The sequence below is a fragment of the Hyaena hyaena genome, unplaced genomic scaffold, assembly GCF_003009895.1.
Source record: "Hyaena hyaena isolate Hyena2069 unplaced genomic scaffold, ASM300989v1 scaffold_296, whole genome shotgun sequence".
Lineage (NCBI taxonomy): Eukaryota > Metazoa > Chordata > Mammalia > Carnivora > Hyaenidae > Hyaena > Hyaena hyaena.
In genome coordinates, this window is record NW_024080931.1 from 1,582,857 (window position 1) to 1,607,137 (window position 24,281).

Below are 24,281 nucleotides of genomic sequence, written 5' to 3' on the forward strand. Positions count from 1 at the left end.
GTCTGTGCCCGTTTGTGATATTTGGGTGGACCTGCGGCCCTGGGCACGTGACCAGAGAGACGGACAGGCAGCCCCAGCTGTGCGTGAACCCACAACCAGTTTAATGACAACGATGCTGCAGTGGACAAGAAACAGGACGCGCTCGGCCCCCGCCCTCGAGTCCCGCAGGCCGCACCGGGCACCCCCCACCCGTCCCGGCTCCCAGGCGGCCCCTGGGCTCTGGCGGGCAGCTGCCCAAGGCGACAGCATGACAGAGTCAGGGTTTTCTTAGAAAAACAAACAAAAATAAGAACTTGACCAACGAAAACACACATCTATGTACACTGTCCCTGGCCCGTCCCTTCCCTGAGCCAGGCAGGCTCAGCTGACGGGGAGCCGGACATCCCCACGGGAGTGGCTCAGCTCTGCTCCTCCCCCACCACCCTTAAACTATCCTGGGACCCATCTACAGAAACACACACGCAAATCCGAACAAAAGCCACGAGTACATATATACACGTGCACACACAGCCTGTGGAAGGGAGGCAAGGCCACCGGGACCTGAGGGCATCTGTGCGGCTCCCCCAGCCCAGACCTGCTCCGCCTGGCACACAGCCCCCTCCCCTCCACCCCCCGCCAATCTGCGGAGGGGGAGGGGACTGCTGTTCAGGTCCTGGGGCCACATCCAGGCCCTCTTTCCTCCCTGGGCAGGAGAGGACGGGCCCACGGGCAGCTGCGGACAGAGCAGAGGACCAGGAATTGGGTGGGGACCCTCAGGAGGCCCTCGCGGTGTCTGCTCCCCCGGCTGCCCCACGGCCAATGTAGCAGACGGACAAGACCCCCGGGGTGGCCTGGGGGTGTGGGGAGGAGGACTGAGCCCTCAAGGTCCATGCAGCCCTTGGGTCCCCCCGACTGGCTGCCCAGCAAGCTGTAAGAGCCTAAGTCCTGCCTGGGGAGAAGGCTGGGCTGCGACCCATCAGTGACAAAGACAGTGGAGGGCTAGGGTGGGCACAACACAACAAATGGACCTGACTCGTCTTCCTCAAACAGCAAGTCCACTGGTGACGGCCTTCTTGGGCGCAGAGCCTGCCCCGGACGCTGCGCCCCGCGCCGCAGAGCTGGCTGCAGAGACGCCTGGACGTGTCCCTCTGACCCTCGGGCCGACCTCAGCTGTCCGTGCAGCCCCAGCTGACCGGCCTGGCGTCCGGACGTGTGTCCTGCAGGCAAGGGCGGCGGCGGCGAGCACGTGCTTCTGGGAAGGGCATGCAGGTCCGACGACGACAACGCGGTGATGGACAGAAGCAGGCTGGGTCCCAGGAAGCGTCTGTCGAGCTCCGAGCAGAGCGGCCGAACAGGTGGTCCCGCCGGGTCCCCTGTCCTGCTGGCGCCCGGCCACGCCCCTGCCCCAAACACCGGCCGCCAGGGTTCGCAATCAGGCTTTAATGAGAATCTTCGGGGTCTCTCCAAGCCCGACTCCCCGCCCCCCTGGCTGCGTCCTCTGGGGACCGTGTGCGAGAGGGGAGGGTCCGTGCACGTCGAGGAGGGACGGTGCTCTTCTGACGCGGACAGCGAGGCCCGGGGGTTTACCGGATCCGTGTGAAGAGGTTGAGCACGGACACGGACTCCTGCGGGGCACACGGAGGGGCCACTGAGCCAAGGAAGTTCCACCCCGGGGGGGGGGGGGGGGGACAGGAGGCCTGGGGCCACAGGAGCCTGCGCAGGCACCTTCGCCAGCACCCTGAGGTGCGTGGGGCGGCTGGGCTCTGAGCGCCTCGTGCCGCGTGGCGGGGGTGGGGTGTGTGTGTGGCGACGCAGCAGAGGGGCGGCTGCGGGCATCCCGCAGGAGCCTCCCGGGGAGATGAGGGCCAACAGGGTCTGGGGGCGGCGGGAGGGCCCCCGGACAGGCTGGGGGGACGCGCGTGGGGGAGCAGCTGGCACTGATACCGACCCACTTTACCTTTGTCGAACGGGTTTTGCTAAAGACGTTCCAGAACCTCAGGGTTTCATCCCCAGCACCAGTGACAATGGCCTCTCCATCGGGGGACATGGCCTGTGGAAGGAGACGAACCCCCACTGTCCATATGGCCCACAGGCAGCCCCCCACATGGACAGACCTGCAGTGCGGAACGCTGGCTGGGGTGGGGAGGGCCAGGGCGCGCTTGTGAAACATGGGGAACCCCCCCCCCGACGGCACAAAGAGAATGCCGGTTTAAGCACAAAACATTTTTTTCTGGAAAGAAAAAAAACGAGCACATCTGGAGATGGAGCTCCTTTCTCCGACACTAGGCAAACAGTGGTGCGGGGAGAAGCTCAGGGGTCCCCCGTGTGCCCAGACCCTGATCCACCAAGGTTTCCCACCGTGTGCGTCTGCAGACGGCCGGCTGGGTGCAGGAACACAAACGCCTTTGCAGACGCCTGCGCGCCCAGGCCGGGGGCCCCAACCCAGGGCTGCACACTGTGTGTCCGGGGCACCGGGTGGGGTACCGTCAGGGGCACTTCTCCCAGCAGCGGGGGCGGGGCGGGCTCACCAGGTACAGGACCCTGTACGAGTGCCCGGTCAGCTTTGCCACCTGGGTCAGGGACGGGTACTTCCACACCAGGATCTGGTTCTGCGAGTAGCCGTGTGTGCTCACCTGGGGGTGCAGAGGACACCGTCGGAACCCAGGCCCCCCTTCTCCGGCCCAGGGCTCAGAGGACAGCTCTCTGATGCCAGGACACCCGAGCCTGCATCTCAGACTCGCCAAACAAGCAAGGTACAGAGGCCACAGGTGACAGCCTGTGCTCCCTGTGCTCTGACTGGTGACGGGGCTGAGTCGGATGCACAATGTCCCACGGCCCTGGGAGCCTCTCAGGTGAGCGCTGGGCGTGGGTGCGTGGGTGCCTGGGTCAAGGACGGGCACCTCCAGGCACATCTGGTTCACAAGATGAGGGGGGCGAGGGGGGCGAGGGGGGCGAGGGGGGCGAGGGGGGCGAGGGGTGGGGGATGGGGGCGCTGGGGGTCTGGCTAAACCTCAGGGCCCACGGGAAGCCCCCGCCGGGCCCGAGCTCCTGGCCCACACCTCCTGCCCGCACGCCCGGGCTCCTCTGCCCCCGGCTCTCCATGGAGGGGCCCCAAAGGCCGTCTAGGGAGGAGGCAGCCCCGTGCCCGCACTCACCAGCTCGTTGGCGTGCTTGGACCAGGCAAGGTTGCACACCTGGGAGCCCGTGTCGATGCACTGCAGTGGCTGCCCTGTCAGCGTGTTCCAGAAGCGGATGCAGCGGTCGGCCGTGCCACCGCCGGACGCCAGCAGCCCGTGCTGGTGCGGGGACCAGGCAATGGCCTTGACGGCCGCCAGGTGCTCCGTGTACTGCTGCACGGGACTCAGGCTCGAGTGGTTCCAGACCAGCAGCTGCGGGGCAGTGGCCGTGAGGCCCCGAGCACAGCCCCTCCCCCCCCGCCCCCGGAAGAGCTCGGTGGCCCCCACTCTGAGCCCGGTGGCCCCCACTCGGAGCCGAGGCCAGGATGGCGAGGGCCCCGGCGCCTACCTTGTTGTCGTTGCCCCCCGAGGCGAGAAGCTGGTGGTCCGTGGACCACTTGAGCCCGCACACCTCCTGCCGGTGGCCCTGCAGCCGCCGCTCCGACTGCAGGGGCGGGGTCCGGATGTCCCTCTGCAGGATCATGCGGTCCCGGCTCCCGGAGGACAGCTGGTCAGCGTTCCAGGCCAACGCCCCTGGAGGCCAGGCAAGGGGAGCGAGGCTGAGGCCCGGCCCCCAGGGAACCATGCCCATTTCCCCCCCCCCGCCCCCCCCGGATGCAGTGGCTCCTCACCAACGCGGGCCGTGTGGCCTTCCAGCGTGGACAGCTTCTTTCCCGCGGCTGCATCCCAGATCTGCACAAAGCCCTTGTGCGTGCCAACGGCCACCAAGGTCCCCTAGAACCGAGCACACGGAGGAGGGGCAGGCGTCAGGCCTGGGCACAGGCACCGCCCCCCCCTCACTGCAGGGCCTTGGGGCCCTTTCTTTACAGGTCTCTGACCTGAAAGGACACCCTGCCTTGGGACTTTCTGGGGGAGCGGTCACAGGAGCATACCAGCTTGTCAAAATCCAGTGGGACACACACGCTGTACCTCTGTGCGTTTCCCCCTGCGGCTGCGGCGCCAGCTATGGGGGCGGGGAGGGCTGTGCAGGGGACCTAGCCTGACCCGGGGCCACTGTGACCATCTTTACAGGTTGGGAACAGGCAGGGGTGCAGATGGAACTCCTGGAGCCTAGACAAGTGACCTCCAGGCCGGCTGCCGGCTCCTCTGGGTCCCCGAGGGTCCCTCAACCCTGGGGCGGGTCCCTCAACCCTGGGGCGGGTCCCTCAACCCTGGGGCGGGCCCCTCAACCCTGGGGCGGGCCCCTGCCAGCAAGACTGGGTCACATCTCCCCTGTGCCGACCCTGCCTGGCCTGAGGATGGGGCCCACACACTGACCCGTTCAGACCAGCCCACGGAGGTCACTGAGTCCCCTTCCACTGAAAGGTCGCAGAGCCGGGTCACCTGGGGAAACGGGAAGCGGTCAGTGTGCACACGCACACACCCACCTGTCGGCGCGCCCGTCCCCCCACCCAAGCACCCGTTCATGGCGTACGAACACCAGGGCAACGTGGCCAGGGTGCCTAGGGGCGGCGGGCCAGGAGGGGACACAGCACCATGGGGACGCCTGACCACACAGAGCTGGGGCCGGAGCGCGGGTGCCCCTCCCCGCCGTGGCCCTCCCCCTGAGGGCCTTCGCTTGTCCCCATGGAACCTGCCCACCGCCAAGAGCAGGCCTCGAACCCCGGCAGCTCCTGACAGATTTACTAGCGGGGTGGGTGCTGACGACTGCCACCAAGGAGGTGGCCCTCAGGGCGATCCCCAGGCCAGGCCTGGACAGCTGTCCCCTCCAGCCGACACGAGCAGAGGCTGAGGCCCATGGCAGGGAGGGGCCCGGGCCAGCGTGCACACCGAGGGGAGGCCGCAGGGGGTGCAGCAGGGTGCTACCCGGTCCCGGAGGCCCCCGACCCCCAGGCGCTTGCTCGCGGGAGCCACCTGGCTGGTGCAGGCGCTCCACAGGTACACGCAGGTCCCCAGCCCCACGCTGAGCACGTTGAGGGACGACCAGTCCACCAGGTTCAGGTAGAAGTCGTCCTGCAGCTCTGGCGCGTCCAGGACCTTGAAGGGGATCTTGGAGATCTTGCGGGTGGGTTTCCGCGGCGACCGCAGTAGCTTCTGGCTGTGGGGAGAGCCCACCACGCGGAGTGCTGTTGGTGTGACCTATGGGCTCCCCCTCCTGGTCTCTTGCTCATCCTGCCCCGCCTCCTGCCACCCACGTGACCCCACAGCTGTGGGTGGTGACCGCGGGCCGTCTGGCCGCCTTGAGCTCTGACAGCCACACCATGCCCTCTGCCCGCCACCTCCTCTGGGGAGCCCGCCTCGACTCCCCTGTCTGGGCTCCACGCCACAGAGCCTGCAGTGGGTCCCCACTGAGGAAGGTCCCCGAGCCACCTCTGTGCCCTGCGCACAGTGCTGGGACTAACCAAGACTCCCAGGTGCCGCCTGCCCGCCCGCCGCGGCCCCCAGACTCACCTCTTGTTGCTGACGGGGGACAAGGAGTAGGGAGACACATCGTTGCCGTCGTCGGGGCTGGAGCGCTTGGTGCTGAGGGAATACTGCAGGCAGGGGACGGGGACACCGGCTGAGCAGAGCCGCAGCCCCCCGCCCGGGGACCTCACGCCCGAGGCCTTGGAGTCCCATGCTGCTGGTGGCCAGGCCAGGGTGCAGGGGGAGGAGCTCGGGCTAGACACATGGCCTGGGTCCCAGGGATCCAGAGAAGCAAATCGAGGCTCAAACCTGAGGCCTCCTCTGGACGGCGACCGCCCGGTGCCGGCCTCCCCCACCCACGGCCACCAGCCTCCTGGCGGACCCAAGCCGGGCTCTTCCCGACGCTGCCCTGTGGCTGCCCCGGCCCCAGGACCGTGCACCCGACACGTGCCTTCGGGGCACCAGGAGAGCAAAGGCCCGGGTCGAGGCCTGGGGTTCGGCGGCTCCGAGGACGAGCACGGGCCGCGGGAGCCAAGTCAAGCCGGGCAGCCCGGAGGAGGGCGTGCCGGCAGGGAGAGCGGCTCACCGTGAACAGGCCCTTCTTCTCGGGCGTGGACGGCTGCAGCCTGCGGTCTTCCGTCTGCGGGTCCTGCACCTTCTCGATGCCGGCTCCCAGCAGCTCGTTCTTCAGCAGGGCGGAGTAGGCCAGGCCGTCTGCAGGCGGCAGGCTCTGTGAGGCGGGGGTCTAGGGGGGTGGGAGGGCTGCATGGGGGCAGAGGGGCGAGGGGCTGGACGGCGCGTGACCCCTGACCTTTGCCATTGTCTGATGTGGCGTCCTTGGCTTTCCGATTTTGGCTGGGAGACTTCTCATTCTCCTGAGGGCGAGGGGCAGAAAGGGGGCAGGGTCAGCTGGGGCCACCTGCCCACACCCCCCCCCCCCCGGCCCCTGGGCGGCCCCTCACATTGATCCTATGGAAGTTCACGCTCCAATTGGCGCCGGCTCTCGAGGGGATGAAGCGGTCCCCGTGCTTGCTGGGGGAGGACACGGGGGAGTTGGCGGGCGTCAGGGTTCGCCGCATCTCCGCGACCTGGAATGACGGTGTGGGGGGGTGGTTGGTGCCTCAGAGCCCCCCAGTATGGAAATGCCGAGCCCGGCCTCCCCTCTCAGACCCTGAGGCCAGACCCATCCCCCCTCTTTGCACTTGTCCTCTGGCCGCTGAACCGGCGGATCCGTTTTAGAAACACGGACAGCAGAAGTGAAGCGTTTTGACGAGTGAGCCGAACGCTGCTGGCAGCGCCCATGTGGGGCCTCACTTTGTCCCCCGAGCCGGGGAGGCGACCCGCTGGAGAACGGCAGAGCCCCAGAGCACAGGCGCCCATAACAGGGCTTTGCTGACATCTAAGCCACCCCAGATGGGCAGGAGACCCTGCTGCCCCGCGGGCCCCGTCTCCATCAGGCAAGGACAGTCTCCCGCAGATGCACGGCTCCCTCCCCGGAGCTGGCGCGTGGATGGGGGGGCACTGCTCCCAGAAAACCAGCCCAGGGGGGGTCCGTTCTCTCTAAGGGATCTGCTAGGGGCTGCACCTCCCCCCCCCGCCCCAGCACCTGGGACAGGACCTCATTGGACACCACCTTTGCAGGCGTGATCCGGTTAAGATGAGGCCGCCAGGGTGGGATGGGCCCCAAATCCACGCCTGGTGCCCTGAGTGTCAGAGACTCTGACACACAGGGGAGGGGACGGGAAGCCAAGGCCTGCCTGCCACACCGCCTCCCCAACGGGGCCCCCAGGATGACAGCGTGGCTGCAGGGAGGGGGGGGGGGTCCAGGCAGGAGGCCTCCTCAAACTCTGCCGAGCTCCGCAGATGAGGACAGGGCCACCTCAAGCCGCCACCACGGCCCTGCCGGGTCAGGCCCGCCCACAGGTCTGAGACCCTGGGCCCTTCAGCTCCTTGTCTGGAAACTGGAAGCAGCGGCCTGGGAGCTGATGGTCCCTGTGGCCCCGCGGCAGGAGGCCCAAGGAAGGCCTCTGTGGCGTGTGGCCGAGCCACTGCTGAGCAAGAGGCCCGGGGGAGGACATGCTTCTTACCAGCCCAGCACCCCTGCACTCAGGAGGCTGACCTACCCCCGCTTGCTGGGGCAGGGCACCCGGTACTCACGCAGGGCATTGTGTTCTCGTTCTGAACGACGATCTGCCGGAGGAGGCGCCGCTCATAGTCCTGGTCCATGGTGACGCAGGGCGGGCGTGGCCCACCGGCCAAGGTCAGCCGGCTCAGGTCAGCCTGGGGCAGGAAGGGCAGGAGGGGTTAGTGCCCGTGGTCAGCAGCCCCCTCCACTGCCCAGCGACCACAGGAAACTCCACGGTGATGGCCAAGTCCCCCCCGCTCCTTCCCAGGAGCCAGGGTGGGGGGCCGGGGACACCCCATAGGCTGGGGAAGCCACAGGCAGACGTGACAGGGAGGGGACCAGGGCCGCTTTCTGAAGGACCTTCTGCCAGGGCCCTCGGCCTCCGTCCACCCCTCCAATCCATGCACCCCGTCACGTTGCCTTCCTGCCCTCAGACTCTCCAGAGCCACAAGCCGCCCTCGGACTACATCCAACCTTGAGGTGGGGGGGGGGTTGGGCAAGGGTCCCAGTGGTCCCAGCGTGGATTCCCTCTTGAAGGAGGGAGCCTGTGTCCTTTTTTAAATTTATCGAGAGAGAGAGAGAGAGAGAGAGAGAGAGAATGTGAACACACTCACAATGGGAGGGGCTGAGAGAGAGAGAGAGGGAGGGAGAGAGGGAGAGAGGAAGAGAATCTCAAACAGGCTCCATGCTATCAGCACAAAGCCTGACGCAGGGCTTGAGCTCACGAACGGTGAGATCATGGCCGGAGCCAAAACCGAGAGTTGGATGCTTAAGCGACTGCGCCCCCACCCCGGGCCCCCAAGAAGCCCGTGCTGAGGCCTGGGGGTAGGACCACAGTCCTCAAGCTGCCGACACCTGTGCGTGCGGGATGGGGTTCGGCAGCTCCACTCTGCTCCCTGGGAATTTGTAGAGCTCACACCCACCTCCCACTGGGCTCAGCCCAGCTTGGAAGGCTCCTCTGAAAAGGAGAAGGGGGAGGCAGAAGAATGTTCTAGAAGGCAAAGCGCATGGAGGCAGGAAAGGGCTGTGCGCCTTCCAGCACAAGGGGGAGCGAGTGGGCCCCCCGAGAGGATGCTCTTCCCTGTGGGGCGGGACATCAGTGCCTGCCCCCACTCCCTGCCGCTCTGGCTGGAGCCCAGGTTCATGACAGGCCAGATACCAAGAAGCTGAAGTCCGGCCAAAAAGGACGAGATGTGAACTTGGAGATGTGGCGCTCCTGAGAAGTCAACCTTTGCCTTAGAAAAAAAATTGTGGTAAAAAATGCCTCACACGGGCCGCATTACCTTGAACATCTCTAAGCGCACAGCTCAGCGCCTTCAAACACACAGAGTGGTGTGGCCACCCCCATCATCTGTCTCCAGAACTTTCCATGCCTCCAAGCTGAGACTCTGTCCCTGTGAAACACCGACTTCCCTTCCCCAACCCCATGGGCTCCTGAGAAGTCACACGCGCACACACGCGTGTGCGCACACAGCCATGGGGTCCAGTAGCCCCCTCACCCCAGGGGCCGCCAGGAGGAGGGGACGCCCGGGGCACAGAAACCCGTCCTCTCAAGTTGCAGCCGGTGTCACTCATACCCGCGGAGGACAGAAAGAGTCCCGAGTGTCCACGACAGGTTGAGTGAATGGATTAACCGCATGCAGCCCGGCCACACAACGGAAGGTGACTGGGCCTCAGGAAGGAAAGATGTCCCGCCACCTGCCACCTCCTGGACAGACCCAGAGGACACCGTGTGCAGTGACAGAATCCAGACAGACACATCCTGCGTGACCTCACCCACAGGGGGTCCCTAGAGGCGTCCTGTCCACAGAGACAGAGAGAAGACTAAAGAGGACATTTGCCCTCTTGAAAGAGAGACTCCTGAGCAAAGCACGAGCTCAGTGCCACCTGGGAGGGAAGCAGCCCGGGTACGTGGCCACGCGAGGATGCATTCAGGCTGATCTGCCCAAGTCCCATCTTCCACGGCCCCGGACGGCCTCTCTGCCGGGCCCCTGGGCCTGTGGTGGAGACCGCAGACAGCACATGGCTGAAGGACCACCACGAGCCCGAGTCCTCCACCTCACCTGCGATTACGGGACACAGAGCCGGCCTGACGTGGCCCAGGCCCAGAGCCTGACGGACACTCGGCCAGAGCCAAGCCCACGGGGCTAGACCCAGAGGCACAGGCGCGTGGCCACTGTCACCACGGTGTGCCCCGCCCCACGCACGTTTGATCCCACGTTCCCGGGCACACGGCCTCATGACAGGTGTGCCCGCACCCCCACCTCGTGCCCATGAAGGCTGAGTAAGGGCCAGCGGCACCGCAGGGTCACGTGGGGGCACGGACAGGGGCTCCTGTGTCCTCCCTCCGCTGGGCCTGGGGCTCCTCTGAACTCCGTCGTCCCCATGGGGCCACACAGCGGGCCTCCTGTTTTGTGAGCAAAGTGGGGCTAAGCCCCCCCACCCCGCATCTCGGGTTAGCCTGTGGGACCGACCCCCTCCCCCTGCGTGTCCCAGGAGAGGTCCCCAGCCCAGCCCATCTGTCACAGAGCAGAGCCCGGCAGCGGGAGATGGCCATGTGCCTCAAGCCTCCCTCACTTCTTGGGGCGGGGGGGACACCTTCCAGCCCGGCTCCAAGTCCACCCGCTGGGCTGACCCAGGGTGAACCCCAGCGAGCACCCTCGGCACAGTGACGCTCCCGGGGCAGCGTGGCCCAACAAGCTTCCGTCCGGGCCGCAGATTCCATTGGAGGACAGTCCCCAAGGGTGCACTCAGTCCACAGGCTCATGGCCGCCCCTCCCCCACTCTCCACAAGCAGGGCTGCTCAGGGCCAGTGGGGCTCTGGGGGAACGAGGGGCCTCAACACGGGCCGTGGTCACGCTGTGGGCTACGGCAATCTAACCCCCTCAGCCTTGATGGGCTCACTTCCAACGGAAACCGACCCCCGAATCAGAGACCAAGGCCATGGCGCCGATGCCCCGGGGAGGCTCCCCAGCCCGGCTGGTCTGTTTCACAGACAGCAGGGTCCCCAACAGTTCAGGCGAAACTAAAAGCGTCTGCGAGGGAAGACACACCACTAACGGTTTTATTTAGAAAAACGACACAGGGACACCTGCAGGCTCAGGCGGTTAAGCATCTGATTCTTGACTTCGGCTCGGGTCGTGGTCCTGTGGTTCAGGCTCCGCACCGACAGTGCGGAACCTGCTTGGGCTTCTCCCCGCGCCTCTCTGCCCTTCTCCCTCTTGCTCTGTCTCGCTCTCAAAAAACAAAAACACAAGCGAGAAAAACACCTGCCACCCACGGAGACACTGACGTGGGGGGGGGGCACGGCCTCCGAGACGCCCACCCTCGCGTGCGGCTGGGAGGTGGCAACCCCAGTGTGGACGGGGGTCCCCAGCCTCAGCCCGGCTCCTGGCCACTCCCGCTACGAAGACAGGCACTCAGGCTCCTTGGCAGGAGCTGAAACCCGACTTCTAAGGAAGGCAATTTGGCAGCTGCTTCCCAAATTTAAAAGGAACATCCTTTCTGACGCACTCTCTCTACTTCTAAGAATTCCCCCAAAGGAACTCTGGGCTGTGTGTGCAAAACCACAACTACGAAGACAGCGCCGCATGTGAGAGCAGGTCCCCGCTGGGAGAGGGGGCGAAGGGTGGCAGGAGGGGGGTCCAGAGCCGCCGAGACCCCCGCACAGGAGCGTAGCACCGTGCCCATGCGCTACTTCTGGAAGGCAGGGACGCGCTAGCAGCACAGGTCTGCTCTCGGGAGGGGCGCTGGGGGTGGGGGACAGGAGAGGAAGGAGCCCGGTTTCCCTCGCCGGGTCCCGTATTTCTTGGATCCTGCATCACCTGAGAACGGAGGCGTGGGGGGCGTGTGAGGGGGGAATGGCTGGCGGTGCACCGAACATTCGGCAGCCCTTGCCCTAGATTTGAGAATTTCCTAACAAAGCGTCAGCGTGCAGTGTGCCCAGACCGTCCGCAGGCCACGGCGGGTTCCACGCCCCACCAAGCCGCCCTGCTGACTGGGTAGGCTTGTGTCATGTCAGGTGAAGGGGGCCAGAGCCCCCGGTCCCTTGCTGCCACTGTCCCCTCCACAGGGTTCTGTCACCAAGGGACTCGCCCACCCACCAACCCAACCCTTCAGAAGGGGGCATCTTCTCCCATGGCCTTGGACCAGCTTCTGCCCTCCCAGCCTGCTCTTCCAGGACAGAGACGCCACCTAATCATCTGATGGGACAGTGAGGTTCCCGCACAGCTAGCGCGAGGGTCAGGAGTCGCCCGCCCCCCCTGCATATAGCTCCTCACCCAGCCGGGCCCCCGAGAGCAAGTACGTCCGCATGGGCAGTGCCGGAGCACGTGTGGCCCGTGGCGCCCACCTGCAGCCCCTGGCCTCACCCGGCCCTGTGGCGCGGCTTCCGCTCACCAGGCACTCAGCGAGGTGACGCACCCCAGGTATGACCAGGGGCTCTCAGACTGGGTAGTGTCTGGGGACACGGGTGTGTGTCACAACTGTCACGACCAGGCAGCTCCTGGCACTGAGTAGGTGGGGGCTGGAGGTGCTGCCTAGTTGCCCTCCATGCCCAGGATGCCCCCAAAGAACAGTCGCAGTGCCGAGGGCCAAACCTGCTCTGGGGTCAGGCCAGGGAGGCTAGCGGATGAGGGACACGACGGGACACACGGGCCAGGCCCGGTGTTAGCAAGGACGTATGACGCAGCACGAGGCACCTGCAATCGTCTCCGAGGCCCCTACCAGCAGGGGTGCGGCTGTGGAGGGCACCACAGGAGGGCATGTAAACCAGACGGCCTCTTCTCCAGGCCTGGGCACGGCAGGGTCCCCACCACGCCCCCCTCCCGAGTTCATGCCGAGCCCCAGGCCCCCAGACAGAGCACCGGCCAAATCTCACATCCTTCAAGACCTGGCTCGTCTTGAAAACCTGGTCTCACCTGCACTCGGACGCTGTACGGCTCCTCGGGAACCAAGGGGAAAGGAAACACCCCCACAACAGGGCTGCCGTGACTCAGTATCCCGAGGGTGACCCCAGCCTGCGCGGGACTACCTATAAAAATGGGTTTTCCCTGGAGCCTCTCCCTGGTGACGACCACACGCCCCCCACCCCACCTCTGCGTCCTCTGGCACGGCTGTCTGGGTGAAGGGGACCCAGCTTCTGGAGGGGAAGCCAGACAGCAGAGGTCCGGCGGCACTGGCCGTCCCCACGGGGCACAGGGGAGCCCACGAACGCCCACTCTGCCATGTGTACGTGGGCACCACGGGGTCCTCGGTGAAGGGGCGCTGCTCCCGGCCCCGTGGGAGGACAGCAGTGGGCCGGCGCCACGCGAGGCCTCGTACTTCGCTGTGTCCCCGCGTGTGACCTCACCCCCACTTCACAGAGCAGGAAGCTGTGGCGGTTGGCGGGCTGGGCTCCTACCTGAGCAGGTCTGGCTCCGGCACCCACGCTCGCCCCACTTGCCCATGGCTGCTCGGATCATGACGCCCCCCCCGCCGTGAGGGGATCCCCAGGTGCCACACCCGGGCAAGCCGGCCACCTCAAAGGCCTGCTCCGGAGGGGGGCATCCCATCACGTGTGAGTCTCTGCTACTCCGTTCTAGTGGGAACCACCCTCCAGGTGGGAATATGCTGATCGATCTGGGGGCTCCCCAAGAACAGTCACTATGGGGCACAGCCTCTTGTGGGGCCCCTGAAACCTCCAGAGGAACAGGCACCTGTCTGAGAGATGCAGAGGTGGCAGGAGATCGGGGGGCGGGGGTTCCTGACGCTCCCAGGCCACCCGGCTACCGGAGCTTCCCCCTGAGAAAGAGGAGAGGGTCCCACAGGGGGCTCAGGGCCCAGATATACTGGTCTCAGCCATTCTCTAAGGGGCCAGGGAAATAGCACATGAGAAAGACCCCACTAGAAGGGGGACTTGTCTAATTTTCTGCTCATGTGGGAGTCTCTGGCTCCGCAACTCCTGCCTCAGCTCAGGCAGCTCGGACCCCCTCCCCCGCTACAGCAAACCCAAATACCACACAGCCCTAGAAAGGAACCCCAGAAAAAGGGGGGCTTCAGAGAGGGACACACCTGGCTTTGAGTCCTGGCTCCCACTCTTACTAGCCCAGTAACTTCTCTGTGAAGCGGGTTAACGGTAATGTCGCCTTTGGGGCTCTGACACGGGCGGGACTCTGAAGTAACTAGTGGGGTGCCTGCCCCGGAGGAGATGCCGGGAAGGGGCGGCTGATCCCACAGGCTCAGTGACAGGTGCACAGCACATCGGGGACCGCCTGCTTCCTGTTCCTCCACCCGCAGCTTGTGTGGGCCGAACGGCTGGGGGGGGGGAGATGCTCCTGGCTGCAGCTGCTGCCGGGAGGCCAGGTGGGGCCCCTTCCTTGAGGCTGCAGGTGAGAAGAATGAGTCTTCCCCCAAAAGAAGGGAAAACTCATCAGTAAAAGACGTGGGGCTGTGGGCACCTGGCTGGCTCAGTCAGTTAAACGACATGACTTCGGACATGATCCCACAGTCCGTGGGTTCGAGCCCCGAGTCAGGCTCTGTGCTGACAGCTCGGCGCCTGGAACTGCTTCTGATTCTGTCTCCCTCGCTCTCTGCCCCTCCCCTGCTCATGCTCTGTCTCTCTCTCAAAAATAAACACTGAAGGAAAAAAAAAAAAAAGACACGGGGCTGCGTGGCGGGAGGGCTGGCGTGGTCTCCAGACACGGCCCGGGATACAGGACACAGGACAGGGCCTCTGAAAAGCGCGATCCCGCCCGCAGAGGGAACACAATGGGCTGGCGGCCCCTCACTTCTCACTGCAGCAAAGACAAAGCCCAGGGGAGCTGGGATCAAAAAGGGGCCAAGCCCAACGTACACGATGGGGAAATGGGGAGATGGGGAAATGGGGAGATGGGGACACGGGGAGCCTCCCTTTGGGGCTGATGCGAGGCACCACGAAAGGCGACTTCTTTCCGGGGAGGCCTGGAGGCGGGGGCCCCTGAGCAGCACATCCCGGCATCCATGCGCACAGGTGCGCTCCCCACTCTGCAGGCAGCCCTGCACTGACGGGCTAGGGGACGTGGCCTTCTAGACCAGAGGCTCTCCCCTCGGACCCTGTGACCTGGGCCACACCGCTGGCTCCCCAGGCGAGTCCTGCTGCTCTAGGCCTCAGAACGTGTCGCAGGTGAAGCCTCCCGGCTGCCGCCCCGGCCACCGCAGGGGCTGCTGCCCCCGCCCCCCACCCCATGCAGAGCACCCGTGGCGTGGCGCTGCCCCCCGCGGAGAACCCCGGCTTGGGCGAGTCCTTAGCGGGGAGAGAGGCCTCCGTCGGGGCTCAGGAGGCCAGCACGGACCTTCCTCTTGCGCTGCAGCTCTGGGTGAGCGGCAGGCGCAGACACAGGTCACCCCCGACCCCACTTCCTACCCAGCAGCCTCTCCTTATTCCCCTTCATCGCTGGATTCTGTGCAAACACAACCTGACGCTTCCCGCACAAGTCAGTGGTTCCTGGGCGCGATCTGGGAAGAGCAGGTGCAAACACACATGAGGGTCTGGAAGGGTCTGCTGCTTTAAGAGCCGCACAGAGGTCTGGGGAGACCGGGTGTGAGGACAGCGCTGGGGAAGGCCAGGGGACAGGGCTCCGGGGCGGGCTGGGCCTCATGGGGACCAGGGGACCGGGCGGTGCCTGCCCTGTCCTGGTAGCGGCACCGACGCGAGGGGCTCCAGCAACACTGGGGGAGGGAAAGGTGCGAGGACACAGTGCCGTCCTCTGCGCTAACTCACCCAGGTGCCGGTGGACGCCCAGGACGCGGCGGCGGTGCTGGCCGTGTGGGGCTGGACCCCCGGGGCCTCGGGCACCGGCAGTGCGTGGGGACGTGTCACCAAGAACACTCCCACGGCGCAGACGCCCCTCAGTTCCGATCAGAAAGAACGGTCTCCACATGAGCACCGGCACACCTGCTCCAGCAGCTCGACCCGAACCGGCGCCAGAGGTGGAAACCACCAAGCGCCCGGCAGCTGGTGCACAAATGTGACGTGTCCCCCCCCCACAGCACGTCCCTCGGCCGCGAGCAGGAGCACGGCGTCCACATCCACCGCCTCGCAGACGGACCCTGAACACACGATGCTCAGGGAGGGAGCCAGACACGAGAGGCCACGCGTGTGTGAGTCCACGTGTCCCATCCTGACACAAAGTGGGGTGGTGGGCGCAGGGGCTGGACAGGGCATGGGTCGCATAGCTGATGGGAAGAGGGTTTGTTTGGAGCGATGAGAATGTTCTGGAACCCACCTGCTGATGGATACACAGCCGAGAACCACTAAACTACATCAGAAACTCACGTGGAGACGGAACTGGAAGCGAATAGATGGATTACCAACAAAGGTTAAGCAAATAAACAAAAAGGAGGCTGCTCCCTGAAGGGCCGGCGTAGGAAGCAGGGGACAGTGGGGTCACTCCTCTATTGGGGCGGGTGCATTTACTGGGCACAGCGCTTGAGGGCCACATGGCACAAAGCCCCCGCCTCGGTATCAAGTGAGGGGAAAGAGGTCACCTGCCAAGGACACAGGATGCACAGCTGTTGGGGACACAAATGTCCCCATCCAGAAGGTCAATGCCACAAGAGAAGGAGCTTGGCCTCTGAAGGAGGGGCCGTCAGACGCGCCCGCTCCAAACCACCCACTGTCCGCGGCAGCTCTGCCAGCACCAAACCCCGGGCAGAGGCAGCAAGAGATGGCCCACAGGTGACGGCGGGCTTGACAAGGCAGAGGCCACCGCAGCCAGTGGCGGGTCGGAACCTGGAGGGCAGGAAGCTGCCGGGCTGAAGGAGGGCCACCAAGTAGTCCCTCCTGGCTCTGCAGGGCACGGGGCCCCTGGGCAGCTCCCCCCGCCCCCCCCAACCCCCAGCACCACTCAAGCCCGCGGTGCTATCAGTGGGGGGAGAGCTCCTGCTTAGACGGCCAGCTTCTGAAGACTCAGCACTTCTCCCCTAGCCCCAAACAGCCACCACCGGCTGGGGTACAGAGGCAGAGGTGTGCCCGGGGGGGGACAGTCACGGGGGCAAAACGGGCACAGCTAACTCCCCGGGCGCAGCCCACCACCCAACGAGCTGGCTGTCCCGTGAACCACGAGGTGTCCCAAGACCAGAGGGGGAGGGCCCACGTCCTCACCAGCCCCACCGAACCTCAGCGCCCCCGCTGCACTCTGAGGCTCAGCAGGCACGCAGGCCGTGGCTGCCCACACGGAAGGCGCCCCCGGCACCAGGGGCCAAGGCGACCCACCAGAGCTCTGCACCATGAATAGGCCAGGGTGCGACCTAGGGGCCAACGCACCACTCCGGGGACTGTCCCCAGAGGATCTCATCCGCTCCCAGGGTGCAAATGCCCCGCCCCCTCCAGGAGGGACCACCCAACCCCCTTCATGTCCAGCGCCCTTTCACGTGTCCCCAATTCGGGGTAAGAGGCAGGCGCAGCTGTGAATGCGGTGATGGACGGTCTCTCGTTGGGTAAATCACCCTCATTCCAGGCACAGTAAGAAACTGAGGGAGGGGAAGGGGGCGCAGCCTCACCAGCAGGAGGCGTGAGGCCGTCACTCTGTGGACAGGGTGAAGGGTAGGAGGGGGACTAGTTCGCAGCCCGACAGGCGCCTGAAAGAGGGGAGGATTCCCCGGGGACAGAACGGGGCGGGTCTGGGCTGCACAGCCACCCAGCGGAGGGTCTCAGGCTTGGGCTGGGGGGGGGGGAGGGAGCTGGACGCTGCGGGACCAGTGGGCGGGGGTGGGGGGGTCGGCAATTTGGGGCAGGGGAAAACGGCCCTGATGGGGGCAAACATTCCACACTCGGGGCCCCCGGGGGGCGGGACGCAGCTGGGCAGACACAGGTCGGCTCGAGTTGTGGTGGGTCGGGGCCCGGACCGAGAGCCGGCGTCTGGGAGGGCTGGGGGCACCGGGGCACTTCCGCCTGAGAGCGTCCGTGGGCCCGAACCGAGGGGCAAGGGGCGCCCAGCACGACGGGGTCCCCACACCTCCGTCTACTGGTTTCAGGGTCCGCACGGCTCGGCGTGTATTTTCCCAGGGTGGGGGGAGGGGCCCGGTTGGAGCCGGGGTGGGTCGTGACAGCTACGGGGGTCAGCTGAGACCTGGGCAGGGAGTGGGCTGGGCTGGTCCCCGTTTGCAGGAAGCGGCTCTGACAGCCCAGAGACGGTCAATGGCTACTTTCGGGGACGAACCTCCGCTTTGAGGGGACAGAGCTCGACCCCCTGTTTTACAAGCGGACCCCGGACGCCGACTGCGGGGGGACAGGTCTCGGGTCGCAGGTGGCTCAGTCTGGGGCGGTCACGCAGGGCGGATCTGGGGGGTGAAGACGGGAGAGAGATGCTGAGGTCACCGCGGGCCTAGCTGGGCACGGGGGGCGGCGTTCAGGGGGTCTGGGCGACTCCTGGAGGGGGCCCGGAGCGCGGGGGCCGCAGCCCCGGCCGCCGGCGCGGTGCCGGGGGACCCGGGGTAGGCCCGCGCCGCCGCCGGGCCCCGCCCGGCTCGGGGGGTCTCGGCTCGGGCCCAGGGGGCGGGTCCCCAGACCCCGGCCGCCTCACCTGGCTCGCTCCGGTCGCCCGTTGGCTCCGCCGACCCCGCCTCTCCTGGCGCCGTGCCGCGCCGGGCTCTGCCGCCCGCAGCTCCACTGGTCCGGCCGCGGCCGCCGCCGACGGGACCCCGGGCTCCGCGCTCTTCTTAATATGGCGGCGGTCGCTGTTCCGCGGCCTCCCGGAGCCCTCCTCCGCCGCGCGCGCTCCCGTGGCCGGCCACGCCCCCGCGCCGGCGCGCTGCGTGCCGCCGCCACGCCCCGCCACGCCCCCGCGCGCCCGGGCCTCGCGCCTGGGACGCGCCACGCCCCTCCTACCCCGCGCGGCTGCGCCTGCGCGCGTCGGGCATCTCGGGAGGACGTGACGTAGCCCGTGATTCGAATCAATACAGGAAGCGGGGAGCCGCGCGTTGCCACGGGCGACCGGAGCCGCCAGGGGCGCCCGCGACCCCGCGGAGCCGGTGGCGACGGAACCGGGGGAAGGGCTCTGCCTCGATTAGGACGTGGCTCTTGGTAGGGGACGGTCGCAGGCGCGGGCACGCGAGGGCCGACCCGCACCGCGTGAAGCAGTCACCCTGCGTGGTAAGTGCAGGTAGGACGCGACACCCCCTGCCTGCGGGAAGACGTCCATTCAGTGGCCAACATTTATTGCGCTCCGACAGTGCTCTCGGGTCAGAAAAATCTGTGCCCCAACACGGGCAAAGGGGCAGGCGGACATTCGACAAAGAAAACAGGTGAATGGCCAGCAGGCTCATGAAAGACAAAATGTGGTGTATCTACATCATGACGTGTTGTTGGCCGTGAAAAGGAGTGAGGCGCCGGTGCTCCCCGGCGGTAGCGCGATGATCGGTGACAGCAGCTGGACATAAAGGCCATTGTACTGTATCGTCGTATTCCGTTTGCATGAAGTGCCCACAATGTCCAGGCAAATCCACAGGGACAGAAAGGAAATTGGTGGTTGCCGGGAGATGGGGGCAAGGAAGGCATAGGAATTTTCTTGCTGGGGTGATGGAATGTTCTAAAATTGATGTGATTGATGGTCGCACGACTCTGAATATACTGAAATTCAATGAATGATACACAAATTTTATAGTATGTGAGTTGTATCTCAATAAAGCTGTTATATACATTAAAAAAAAAAAAAAAAGACGTGTCTGCCAGCACATCTGGGTGGCTAACTTGGTTAAGCATCTGACTCGGTTTCGGCTCAGGTCGTGAGATTGAGCCCCGCTTTGGGCTCTGCCTTGATAGGGTGGAACCTGCTTGGGGTCCCCTCTCTCCCTCTCTTTCTGCCCCTCCCCTGCTTACTCACACGCTCTCATAAATAAATAAGCTTAAAAAAAAGGAAAGACTCAGTACTCATCAAATTCATTTATAATTTTTTTAAAAAATCCTGTCTGCCTGAGCTGAAGTATGGAGAATAACAAAAGAAGGAAAGGGGGATGAAAGATTATAGTCTCCAACCCAGTGATCAGGGACATTTGGGCAAAGATTTGGGGGCGGGGGACATACCATGGTACAGGATTTCTATTCATTTGGTATGAAATTATACATGTCATACAATAACTGATTTCAGTGAATTCTGCAAACACCATAGGTTCTAGAGCAGCGTCATCTGATAGAAACATAACATGAGCCACATATGTAATTTTAAATTATCTAGTAGCCACATGAAAGAAATACAAAGAGGGGCACCTGGGTGGCTCGGTCGGGTAAGCATCCGACTCTTGATCTCAGGTCTCGATCTGAAGGTCGTGAGTTCAAGCCCCGCGTTGGGCTCTGCGCCGGGCATGAAGCCTACTTAAATAAGTTAAAATCAAAAGACAAAAGAAACCAGTGTAGTTAATTTTAATGTATTTTATTAATTCATATGTTAAAAATATTTACATTTCAACACTTAATCAAAATCAACAATTATCAATGAGATATTTTATATTTTTTTTTCTCGTATTCCTTTTCTCATCTTAAAATCCAGCGCCGATCTCAGTTTGGGTGCTAAGTTTCACTGGAAATACTTGGTCTCCATATTTTATAAAGTTGACCATGGGAAAAGCAGACTCACAGGCCCCAGGGAGTCCAAGCATGCTTAAAACCTTTCCAAGAACCTAATCAAATGTCAGATTTTTCCATTTCCATTTAAATTACTTAAATTTTAAAGTTAAAAATTCAGTTCCGGGGGCACCTGGGTGGCTGAGTTGGTTAAACGTCTGACTCTCGGTCTTCGCTCAGATCATGATGATTTGTGGGTTTGAGTCCCAAGTTGGGCTCTGTGCTGACAGCGTGGAGCCTGCCTGGCCTTCTCTCTGTCCCTCTCTCTGCCCCTCCCTCACTCTCTCTCAAAATAAATTAAAAAATCAGTTCTGTAGTTGCACTGGCTACAAATCAAATGTCGCATCGCCCCCAGCCCCCTCTGGCTAGTAACTATCTTATTGAATGATGCAGACATAGAATACGTCTATCATAGAAAGTTCTACTGGACAAAGAAGGTCCAGAGCAGCACCTGGAGCAGAGTAGATCAGTAAATGTCAAACAAAGAACCTTCTTTTTAAAAAAAAAAAAAAAATTTTAAATGTTTGTTTAGTTTTGAGAGAGAGAGGCAGAGCGCAAGCAGGGGAGGGGCAGAGAGAGAGGGAGACACAGAATCAGAAGCAGCTCCAGGCTCTGAGCTGTCAGCACAGAGCCTGACACGGGGTTCGAACTCACGAACTGTGAGATCATGACCTGAGCCAAAGTCAGACACTTAACTGACTGAGCCACTCAGCATCCATGGCCTGTGCAAAGCTGAATCCCGTCTTCATTTAAAAGGAGGATTTTTGGGGGGTGCCTGGGTGGCTTAGTCGGTTAAGCGTCCGACTTTCGCTTAGGTCATGATCTCGCGGTTTGTGGGTTCGAGCCCCGCGTCGGGCTCTGTGCTCACAGCTCAGAGCCTGGAGCTGCTTTGGATTCTGTCTCTCTCTCTCCCCCTCCCCTGGTCCCTCTCTCTTGCTCTCAAAAATAAACATTAAAAAAAAGTTTTGATTTTTTTTTTTTAAATTCTTTTTTCTTTTTTTATTTATTTCTGAGAGAGAGAGACAGTGTGAGCAGGGGAGGGTCAGAGAGAGAGGGAGACACAGACTCTGAAATAGGCTCCAGGCTCTGAGCTGGCAGTCAGCACAGAGCCCGACGCGGGGCTCGAACCCATGAACCGCGAGATCGTGACCTAAGCGAAAGTCGGACGCTCAACCGACTAAGCCACCCAGGCGCCCCTTTTTTTTTTTTTTAATAGTAGGCTTCATGCCCTGCGCTGAGCCTGACACGGGGCCTGAACTCACCACCGTGAGATCAAGACCTGAGTGGAGATCAACAGTTGGACGCTTAACCAACTGCGCCACCCACATGCCCCAGAAGTTTGGATTTTTTTTTTGCATTACTTTTGATTTTTAAAAACAAGTCATTAGTGAGGGAGGAACATGGGTGCTTCTAGAAGGATCGTTCGGGAGTGTCGTTCCTTGCAGCTGTTGTAACAAGTCACCCCAAACTGAGTAGCTGAGCAGATCATAAACGTATTATTTCACCATTCTGGAGGCCAGAAACTTTTTTGTTGTTGCTGTTAAAAAATGTTTGTTTATTTTGAGAGAGAGCGCAAATAGAGGAGGGGCGGGGGGCGGGGGGGAGGACAGAGGATCCAAAGTGGACTCTGCACCATCAGCAGTGAGCCCGATGTGGGGTTTGGACCCATGAACCACAAGATCATGACCTGAGCCAAAGACAGCTGCTCAACCGACTGAGTCACCCAGGTGCCCCTGGAGGTCAGAAATCCAACATGAGTTTCTCCAGGCTGACACCCAGGCCTCGGCAGGGCTGGTTCCCCCTCTGGGCTCCAGGGACATGTGTCTCCCCCCTCTCCATTTCCAGTGGCTCATCCCTGGCCCGCAGCCCCTCCTCCAGCCTCACGGCCAGGCCTGGGCAGGGCCGGTTCCCCCTCTGGGCCCCAGGGACATGTGTCTCCCCCCTTCTCCATTTCCAGTGGCTCATCCCTGGCCCGCAGCCCCTCCTCCAGCCTCACGGCCAGCAGCGGGGGATCCGCCCATCTCTCTGCCACTACACTTGATGTCCACACTGTTCTGGGCCACGGCTGTCACAGCTTACACGGAGGCAAGACTGTGACTGTACAATGATCTCAATATACATGCTGGTTTTTTTAACATCTATTTCTTTTTTGGGAGAGAGAAAGAGAGTGGAAGTATATGCGGTAACTGGGGGAGTGACGGAGAGATAGAGAAAGAGAGAGACCGAAAGAGAGAGAGAAAGAGAGAGAGAGGATGCCAAGCTGTCAACACAGAGCTCAAACCTGTACTACAAACTGTGAGATCCTGACCTGAGCCGAAGTTTGATGCTTTACCGACTGAGCCACCCAGGTGCTCCTACGTGTTGATTTTTAAAAAGAAGAAAAAAATGCATTAAAATATTATGATTTATTTACAGAGTTTTTGGTCACCCCCTTCAAATTTGTGCTCCCCTGCTGCACGGCTGAACAAACCATTTCTCTCTGTGCAGAGTTATCATTTAATTCCTACTTAATTCTTTTTTAATTAAAAATTATTTTTAATTTTAGAGAGAAAGAGAGTGCAAGCGGGGTCAAGGGAGAGGGAGAGAATCTTGGGCAGGCTCCCTACACTCAGTGTGAAGCCCAATGCGGGGCTTGATCCTGTGACCCTGGGCTCATGCATGACCTGAGCCGAAATCAAGAGTCAGACACTCGGGGCGCCTGGGTGGCTCAGTCAGTTAAGCGTCCAACTTCGGCTCACGTCATGATCTCGCAGTTTGTGAGTTTGAGCCCCGTGTCGGGCTCTGTGCTGAAAGCTCGGAGCCTGGAGCCTGCTTCAGATTCTGTGTCTCCCTCTCTCTCAAAATAAATAAACATTAAAAAAAAAAAAAAGTCAGACACTTGACCATCTGAGCTATCCAGGGGCCCCCAATTTTTTTTTAAACCAGAGGCTCCTATCTTTGCAAACCAGAAGTCCAGAGGGGTGAGAGCGCCTGGTAAACATCCTATAAATCCTTCCCGACCTCTGTCCTGGGCCCTGAAAGAGACGAGGAGGTGCAGGAGCCCAGCGGAGTTCTCTCACGGAGCCTGGGTTGGGGCAGGGACCAGACACCGGAGTGTCAGTACCGTGGGGCTGTGTCCCCCGCCAAACACGTTCAGTCCTGACCCGCAGCAGCTGGGAATGGAACCGGTCTCTGCAGATGACGTCATCAAGCTCGGATGAGGTTATGGGGGGAGGGCTCATCTGGCGAGCGTGTGCTTCTGGGAAGAGGGAGGTTTGCACACAGACACGGGGAAGAGGGGAGGGGGGCGCGAGGACAAGGCAGAGACTGGAGAGATGCGCCCACGGGCCAAGGAAGGTCAAGGATAACCTGGCAACCAAAGAAGTTGGAGGAGGCGGCGGTGCGGGGGGGGGGGGGGGAATCCTCCCCTGGGGACCAGATGTGTCTCTCACTATCAGTTTGTCACACGTCTGGAGGCTCGAGATTTCAAGTTCTCTGTCGCTTCCAGGTCTTGCTTTGGGGCGTGGCTTCCGCTATCTGCTTCCTGCAGCCCGAGCCCATCTCCTTCCCCCAGGACATCCCTGGGGTGAATCACACCACGACTCTGCTTCGGAGCCTTCCAGAGTCAACACAGCACAGCACGAGGCCCGCGGGGAGGCCCTGCGTGAACAGCAGCCTGAGTCACAGAACTCTCCAAAGGCAACCTGGAGTCGGCTTTGAACACGTAGGAAGATGATAAAAAGTAACGACAGGACGTCAGCTCCATGAGGCCAGAGAGCTGCGATCTACGCCCCGAGTGCCTGCCGCGCACAGATGCTCAATGAGTATTTGTGACGTGCATACCTGGACGTGTAAACCCGTGTTTGGCCTGTGAAAGTGACTTCTTTGCCATGCACGGCACTTGGATGTTTCCAATTAACTGTCCACATTTCTCCCACAGGAGATTTTTAAAATAGTTTGCTTACTTATTTTTTGGGGGGTGGCAGAGAATCCCAAGCAGGCTCTGCACCAACATGAACCTTGAGACCGTGGCTTGGGCGGAAACCAAGAACTGGGTGCTCACCAACTGAGCCACGCA

General features: G+C 62.5%; 1 protein-coding gene across 5 annotated transcripts; it reads right to left on the reverse strand.

Annotated features, from left to right (window-relative positions):
- Positions 1 to 80: 80 nt before the first annotated feature.
- Positions 81 to 18,370, reverse strand: FZR1 (fizzy and cell division cycle 20 related 1). 5 transcript variants are annotated; one of them, XM_039247568.1, is made up of 15 exons: positions 18,189 to 18,370; positions 17,826 to 17,946; positions 7,680 to 7,802; positions 6,485 to 6,610; positions 6,334 to 6,397; positions 6,109 to 6,236; positions 5,568 to 5,650; positions 5,031 to 5,214; positions 4,434 to 4,499; positions 3,788 to 3,890; positions 3,505 to 3,689; positions 3,135 to 3,368; positions 2,508 to 2,612; positions 1,928 to 2,029; positions 81 to 1,604 (listed from the first exon to the last, which is right to left on the reverse strand). In XM_039247568.1, exons 3-15 carry the CDS (start codon positions 7,746 to 7,748, stop codon positions 1,563 to 1,565), a joined length of 1,491 nt encoding a protein of 496 aa, XP_039103499.1. In that variant the 5' UTR covers positions 7,749 to 7,802; positions 17,826 to 17,946; positions 18,189 to 18,370; the 3' UTR covers positions 81 to 1,562. The 5 variants fall into 5 exon arrangements, with proteins under 5 accessions (XP_039103499.1, XP_039103500.1, XP_039103502.1 ...); XM_039247569.1 differs by having other exon boundaries at positions 17,812 to 17,946; XM_039247571.1 differs by lacking the exon at positions 17,826 to 17,946 and having other exon boundaries at positions 1,937 to 2,029.
- Positions 18,371 to 24,281: the final 5,911 nt, after the last annotated feature.

Bases quoted from the DNA above. Each gene is read 5' to 3' on its own strand.
- FZR1 (XM_039247567.1), bottom strand. From the start codon at position 7,748: ATGGACCAGGACTATGAGCGGCGCCTCCTCCGGCAGATCGTCGTTCAG. The intron at 3,369-3,504 runs GTAGGCGCCGGG...ACTGCCCCGCAG, and splicing joins CGGGGGGCAACGACAACAAG to CTGCTGGTCTGGAACCACTC. The intron at 2,613-3,134 runs GTGAGTGCGGGC...CTGCACCCCCAG, and splicing joins CCAAGCACGCCAACGAGCTG to GTGAGCACACACGGCTACTC.